General features: G+C 39.5%; 1 protein-coding gene and 1 long non-coding RNA gene across 2 annotated transcripts; one reads left to right on the top strand and one right to left on the bottom strand.

Annotated features, from left to right (window-relative positions):
- On the top strand, positions 1-1,695 carry LOC116389447 (uncharacterized). The gene is made up of 3 exons (XR_004213113.1): positions 1-47; positions 183-293; positions 871-1,695. It is a non-coding gene; the product is annotated as an uncharacterized LOC116389447 (long non-coding RNA).
- A 1,180-nt stretch (positions 1,696-2,875) lies between these two features.
- LOC116389401 (homeobox protein CHOX-CAD) lies at positions 2,876-7,269 on the bottom strand. Its single transcript, XM_031858066.1, has 3 exons — positions 6,812-7,269; positions 5,594-5,742; positions 2,876-4,331 (listed from the first exon to the last, which is right to left on the bottom strand). Exons 1-3 carry the CDS (start codon positions 7,143-7,145, stop codon positions 4,146-4,148), a joined length of 669 nt encoding a protein of 222 aa, XP_031713926.1. The 5' UTR covers positions 7,146-7,269; the 3' UTR covers positions 2,876-4,145.
- Positions 7,270-7,913: the final 644 nt, after the last annotated feature.

Below are 7,913 nucleotides of genomic sequence, written 5' to 3' on the forward strand. Positions count from 1 at the left end.
TAAAACTGTGACTCCCCCCTCCAGTGAGGACTCATGGGACTTTATTAGTAAGTGAAAACTAAGTCTGCTGCAGTGAATTCATTTAAGTCATTTCCATTATCTTTGCTTGCCATTCTCCACAAAAACACCTGTTATGTTTGCTAACTTAAAGATCTGTGTGTCTCTTGTGTCTTTTATTACAGAAAGAGGCTTGCAAATAACTGGGTATGTACTGGGTGCACTTGTACTTCTGTTGGTGGTCGGGATAGCTGTCATCTGTTCTCAGAAGAAAAAGAAAAAGAACAAACCTAAAGGTACAAAACTTCCCTTTCCTCAACTCATCACTGCAATGACCCATCGGGCAATATACTTATTCACTTTCTTGCCGAAAATGTGATGAGAAGATTGAGACCACTCTACAAACTTGCCAGTGATATAAATGTTTTAGTCCATTTCTCAGTAAGAGAGTACCTCCCAAAATGTCAACTTGTTGTTAACAATCCGCTGTACAAACAGACCGTGGTGGAGTAAGTATTCAGATCCTTTAGTTTTAATACTACACAGGAAAAAATAAAACTCTTGTTACTTAAATGTTACTTAAAAGTATGTTAGAATAATCTGGAAAATGTACTTAATAAAGTATTAAAGGTAAAAGTACTCAATACAGAAAAATGTATGTTATACTGTTATACCAATAGATTATTATGCATGAATGTAAAAGCAGGATTTTATTGTTGTAGTTGATTGAATGAAGTAGTAGAAAGTAGAAGTAGAAAGAGTCCAGTAAAGTACAAGTACCTGAAATTTGTACTTAAGTACAGTACTTGAGTACTGAGTATATCTCAGCATTAAATATATATATTTGTGCCACTCTTTCCTTTCACTCTGCAGAAGAAGATGACCAGGAATTGACCTATGGTGATATCAAGATCATGCAGCGACCGGGGAGGCAGGTGCAGCAAAGAGCAGGGCCGGAGGTGGAGTACTGCGCAGTCATGTTTTCAGAGCGACCTCGACAGTCTGTTCGACCAGCAGAAGATGAGTGTGTGTACTCCAGTGTCTGTAAAGGAAGGTGATTCACAGAGTTTAAAGACTGCACCACTGAAGGCAGATGGAGGAGATGGCTGTCAAGAGGCCAAAAGGCTTTTCACCTTCATGTGACTTCCAGTTGGAAAATATCTCATATCGCTCATAGATTTTTCCATTTTTCTAGCACTTTCACTGTTGTCTGCTACAATTTTTTCTTCAGAAAATATGTTTTAAAATATTCCATATTACAGTATTACATTACATTTCCCTGTAATATAATTCTCTTTAGATTATATTGTACCTACTTTTTACTTGTTTCTAAGTTTTGAGCATATTTACCTTCATTTTATCGTTAAAACAATGTAAACTTGCAATAATGTATGAATTTGAAAAACAACAATGTATGTCATTGTATTACTCACCTAATGTCAAAGTTTGCATTTACTGCAATTGAAATGTATTCATGAAACAGATGTGGATGGACTAGTTGGGGGTCGGAGTGTAATCATGCATATGTAGTGTGGATTCATTAAACGTTTGGTGCTGTGTAACGTCAAATTAGACCGTGTGATCTTCCTTTGGTTTTCTTGCCATAAGTTAGGTTTATAGAGTAATGTCTGTCACATATTTGTTTCCATCACACACACACACACACACACACACACACACACACACACACATATGTAAAATACACTTAAAATACACGCATATAATATACTGTATATGTTTGTGTATTTACAGCCATTTATGTGCCATGGGCAAAATATACATATATATATGTATTTGATATGTATTTGTATTTTAGCTGTTGCTGTGCATTTAATCAAAGACAGAGGTTAGGTTTCATGATTGATTTGGTTTGATAGCTTGAGGTTAAAAGTTGACAGCCATGGACTTCCAATTCAGATGATTCACAGAGCAATACAATTGGTGTTTATGGTTCACGATAGTTATATTGTCCTTAAACAACCACCTGAGATCATTTTTTTTAGTTCAACCCTCTCACTGGAACACAGTTGAACTTCTGACCGATATACTCTGGTGAGCAAATGATTGACAACACAGGAGTGTTATAAAGGTGCTCCAATGATCCAGAATCATTTTGCTGCTTTGTTCAAAACAATAATTGTGTGGGTACCAAAATGTCCAGTATTGTTGCAGCTGTTAGCCTTTTAATATGTGTATACCATAGGAAATCCAAAGAGATGCAACTGTTGCACCATAACTCTTTATAGGTTTGGTTGGACCACAATTAAACATTTATTTTTTTTCCTCATAAAAACCAGGTGATTTAGTCATTGTCATGACACATTCATGTGATGCTACCCATCCATGCCAAATTTATCTAATTATAAAACCAAGACTGGTGGCTAGCGCCAGCTCTTCAATCCTGAGCATGTCAGTTTTTGTTTTTGATTAAAGATATCAGGTGACTTATGATTTTATACTTAGAGAATTTTTTTGATTCAAAATTGTTGAATATTGTTTCACTATTTATTCATAATTTGTACAGTATTTGTACAGTACAGCTATTTACTGTGGCACAGTGTGAATGTAATTTAAAGGTTTCTGTGAAAACCATTCTGTAATGTGGCCTATATTAATGTATGATTCAATATAAATTCATGGTCCAAAACGTAAGTCTTCTCAGGTCATGATTTCATGAATTATATGTCTGTATTAAGTAATTTTGGGGACAGGCAAGGCTCACTTCCTCATTGGCGGCATGATCTTATCAAGAAGCTTTTTTCTGTTGAAATGTTTCAGACGATTGAAAGCAGATGCTCAGTGCTAATGAAAAGAAAATACAAACCTGATCGATAAACTTATACTGTATGTGCATGCTTTATATTTTATCTGCAGCACAACCAACATCAACTTGAAAACAGGGGAATTCTTTCCCTGCACACATTGATTTAGAAATACATGATGAGTTGCACAAAGTTGGTGGCACAGTGGTTTATTTTGAAAAGAACGTTTTTGCAATCCTCAGACAACTCTGTCAGGACAAAATTTACATTTCTACATTTTGCCACTTTTCCTTCCTCTTCTTTAAAATCACACAGAAACAGGAACAATGTGAACGTGTGTTAACATGTACAATGGAGTTCATACGTTAACATTTCATACAAACTGTATGTCCCAAAAGACTGGATACGCAGTGACATTTTTGATTTAAAGTTCTCCGACGAGGCTGAATGTCTGCATTTAACGGTACAATGTCGGTGGACCATGAGTCATGTAGGAGCTGTTTTTGAGGATGTGGCTAAACACAGCTATCTGTGTGTGATATTCCACAGCCATTTTTAAACATGCTCTCAGTTCCGTGCTGTTACCACTATGTTATAGCAAAAAAATTCAAAAATTCAAAATGGTAAGTGTTTTAACTAAATGTTTTTTTATGTCATATCATACACCTGTTCACTGCCAAATTATGACATTTGTGTTTTCATATCAAGATCAAGCTGCTTTTATTTCTTTAAAAAACAAAACATTTCTGTTCATTCACCATTTCCATTACACCAAACACAGCTGCCATCCTCCCTCACTAAAACCCAATAGTTTGTACTTTTGAATGAACTATTCTCATGGTAAATTAAGTTGTTTTCCCTTCTGTCCTTCGCAGTAAGAACTGTAATACTCTCTCCTCTCTCTCGATTTCCTGTAAATTCAAATTCTAAAAAACAGATGTATTACCATCATCGTACTTCCTCTTTTTATTTCTTGACTATAGATGGACAAATGCATTGCCACTTTTATCCAGCAAGGTTTCAGACAAATTTCGACATCCTGTCTAAGTTAAAGAAAGAAGAACTTGTGAAATGTTTTTTTCAGTGTGGCTTTAACCAAAAGAAGACACTCAAGTTTCACAAGTGACACGCTATCCAGTGATTCTTTGTCCTTAAAATCAGTAACTTGGTGATGAAAATGATCCATATAAACATGCTGAAGTCCTGTGATTGGCAAATGCCCACCAGAGATGATCAATGCAACAGACATGTTTAGTGCTTGTAATTGTGAAAGCAGGAGGTGCAACATTATAACATCATGTTGATGGGAATCATCTTCATTCATAGTGTGGAAAAGTTATAAAAACAAAAATAAAGCTATGTACATATTTCCCTCTGTATCAGTCTCTAGTATTCCTCTGGTATCGTGTCAGACAAAATGTTGTCGCTGGGGCTGGTGGTGATGTGGGTGTCAGCGGGTCCACCCAGCGCAGGTGGGGTGGGTGTTGTTGTGGAGGCCTGCTGAGAATGCTGCAGCTTCTTGCGGTTTATCTTCCTCTCTTTGGCACGTCGGTTCTGAAACCAAATCTTCACCTGAGATATCAATGTCAGAAACATATTTATTAAGTGTGTGCTCCAATATGATGGTTATAAGGTATGATCAGAAATAGCAGTGATGCATTATCTGTTCTGTGTTTGCTTTCCTTTGACCCTTTGCCTGTAATTACATGTGTTATCTTCAGTTGACAATTTTCTATCGCCCTTCCCCACCTACTTCTGCTTAAGTTTAGTAATTTCCTTCGTTCCCAGAATGACTTTGTTGCACTCTAACTGTGGACTCGACAAGCAGAGTGAGTAGGCGGGAAATAACAATAATAACAACAATAGCATCATGAGAGCGAGAATGAGGGATTCTCCATTAACACTACTTGTACAAGACGTTTTGGTGGCCACATAACATTATAGTTTACAGAGGTTTCTGCTGTTTGTTCTAAAGCGGACAATAAGAAAAATACAGCACCAAACAACTGCATGGGCCAAAGGTACTGCATCACTGTGTTATTAGCAATTACAATTTTTCTATTTTCTTATATCACTAACATATCAACAATGTAAATTACATGAAGACAATTCAGCCTACTCCTTTCATAACTCTCACTCCTCACCACTTTCACCTGCTCAAGTCACAAAAACATACAAAGAAGAAACAAGAGGGGTCAACCAAAATAAGCGAGTGGCTGTCTTTACCTTGCACAGCAGCAGGATTCTTGCGATGTGCCAGATTACTTAACTTTACATAACTTTTGAAAGAAGAACTAGGACATTTTATTTCTCTTATAAATTAAGAGTTGTTTTTATAATCGATAAAACACACACATTTCTGTACCCTCTGAAGTTTTGGTGCCACAGCCTTACTGTCTGGTACGACCTCTAGCTTTTGATGCAATTACAAATAGCCTGTAATTGCAATTTGTGGCCACAGTGGCTGATGTTCAGCAAGAGTTACATGGTTGAATAAAGGAAATCTTAACTCGAGTTAGCTTTTACTGGAGCTTTAAGCTGCTTCTCACAGTATTGCTCAGTTGTTGGAGGTTGCAGGATGACCATCACAATGTGTCACAGGAGGCATTTGCTGCCCATGAGCCTAATTATTAGTTTGTGGATCTCACCTGTTGTCCTCATGCTACATTACAGACCTTTATAGTTAATGACCCTCTTTAACAATGTTAAAGAGTCTGGGGTTGATTTTTATTTTACATTCGCTTCTGCTTTTTTCATTAATGCCCCTTTGTTTCTAACCTGTTCTCTCCACCCCTTACCTTTCTAGGTCTAACCTTAATTTGCTCCAGTCTCACCTGTCTCTCAGAGAGGCTAAGTGCCGTTGACAGCTCGGTTTTCCTCCTCATGGTGATGTATCGGTTGCATTGAAACTCCTTCTCCAGCTCCAGGCGTTGCTGGTCAGTGTACACCACCCTGTACTTGTCCTTAGTACGCGTCTTTGTTCCTGAATCACACAAAATAAACCTGATTTAGTAAAACAACTAATACCAGTTTGGATGATTGGCTGACTTAGTGAATGTAAGTAAATAGGTGTGTTAAACATGATTATAATGCCAGTGAGTCACGTGCAGTGTGAGCCGTGTCCAAACAGATGACTAATTTGAAGACGTCTGGTGCCACGTTCAAGTTCAGGCGCCACTTAAAGCCTCATTAACTCTATTAATCACGCTAACTACAACTAATGTAAAGACTCCCCTCTGCATTGCATCAGTGGTTCTCATTATCACTGTGAGTGGTGTTTACATAGGTGTTTACACAGGCAGCTATTCATTGACACACACACACACACACACACACACACACACACACACACACACACACACACACACACACACACACACACACACACACACACTGGCTAGTCAGAGTTATTGATCTGAAATCTTGACCATGTGACAGCATCGATTGAGGCAGACCAACACACACGCACACAGACACACACACACACACACACACACAGACATGAGTAAGGGACGAGGGTTCGCCTTAAGAGGATATTCGGTTTGACATATTCGGCAGACTTCCTGTAGTGCCTGTGTTATCTCGCCAGGTTGTCACCCTTTTGCACCCACCCAGTGGACAGAGAGGGTGGGGAATGACATTTTTGCAGACTTCTCAGCCGCCACTGTTAGCTTTGCATTGACATCTCAAACCATGCTGGTGGAAGGGAGAGGCGAAAAGCTTGATGAATGTGTGTGTGCAGTCAGTATGACTTTACTCTGTGTATATGTTGAAATCGTATCATATCTGTAATCTGTCCACACCCACTCATCCCCCAGAGTTCAGCTTGTTATCATCATGTGACTGTGTTATCAAGAAGACACTTTTCCTCTTAAGATTAATTTATCAGCAAATTAAAACATCCAATTTGTGATCTGCCCCAAGATAGATCAGAACATGCGTGTTAAAACAACTTCAGAGAACTTTTTATCAGAGGCCACTGCACCATGCAGCCTACAATAAGCCTACAGTGACCTCTATGGCTGTCTCCAGTATGAAGTCTTAAGTCCCACCTGAGAAGGACGGTCTGATGGGTTCATACGGTCTCCTCCTGGAGCTGAAGGTGTCCTGTCCGGAGATGAAGTTGTACGGCCCTCCAGCGGCGTTAGGCATGACGCTCAGCTCCGGGGAGGAGAAGCTGAGCTGCCCGGCGTTGGGGCTTGACCCCTGGAAGCTGTACGGGTACTCCTCCCGGGGAGCGTAGACGGAGTTCCAGGCACTTGTCGACGGGTCACCGACTCCCGGGACATGATGATAACTGGTGAAGTCATACGGAGGTGGAAAGTACTGACTGTTCAGTGACAGTATCTGAGCCGGGTGTTGGGCCGACTGTGAGTTTGGGTACATACCGGTGTCCTCGTCCGTCAGGTGGGGTAAATCTCGGGTAGACCTCAGGGAATCAAACTACCTGGAGCATGTTAGGCCTCCTTGTTTATTCCCAGCATGCGCTGGCGCTCTGTTTTCACTTCAGTCTAACGTTCGGCTACCTGTGCAGTAAGACTACACACACCTTTATAGATTTACTGCTGAGGAGTTCAAAAGTATCAACATGACGTCACGTTCAGCCTGAGACCCACCTGCCTGCTCGTCTTGGCGACGTGAGGGCATTGACCCCGATATCCCGAGTCTAACCTGGTGGATCATTTTTGATAAGGCCATCATGCAAGGTGTGGGTAAAGCGTGTGCACACGTGCGCGCACCTACGAACGCACGTAGACGTGAAGGTGTCATGTGATATCCAGTACAGAGATTGTAAATCAAGATGAAAGTTGGCTCAGTGGTGGTAGAAGCTTATCAGACGTTGAACCACCATGTGAAACATAGTCACAATCTCACCAAAGTATAACAACATGAGTATTAGTAGCAATAAGAAATGTAAAAGTATTCTTTAGGCAGGTCAGTGGGGCAGTAGCCAGGATTTAAATACTGAGTTCATGAGTCCAAATTGCCACACTTATGCAAAAAAATATGTATTATTTCACATAACTTTTAAATTCTATATAAATAGAACATTAAGGTTTGAATGCTTCCTTCTACACTGTCAGGTACAAACAGTAATTCATACATATAATACGTATTTACAAAACCGAAACCAGCTTTAACAAATCCAACAGG

This window comes from Anarrhichthys ocellatus, unplaced genomic scaffold, assembly GCF_004355925.1.
Source record: "Anarrhichthys ocellatus isolate YVR2014 unplaced genomic scaffold, GSC_Weel_1.0 scaffold19, whole genome shotgun sequence".
NCBI classification, from domain to species: Eukaryota; Metazoa; Chordata; class Actinopteri; order Perciformes; family Anarhichadidae; genus Anarrhichthys; species Anarrhichthys ocellatus.

What these genes read in the sequence shown, in the direction of transcription:
- LOC116389401 (XM_031858066.1), bottom strand. Translation starts at nt 7,145, where the DNA reads ATGTACCCAAACTCACAGTCGGCCCAACACCCGGCTCAGATACTGTCA. An exon ending in CATCAGACCGTCCTTCTCAG is followed by an intron (nt 5,743 to 6,811) that starts GTGGGACTTAAG and finishes TGTGTGATTCAG; the next exon opens with GAACAAAGACGCGTACTAAG. An exon ending in TTAGCCTCTCTGAGAGACAG is followed by an intron (nt 4,332 to 5,593) that starts GTGAGACTGGAG and finishes TTGATATCTCAG; the next exon opens with GTGAAGATTTGGTTTCAGAA.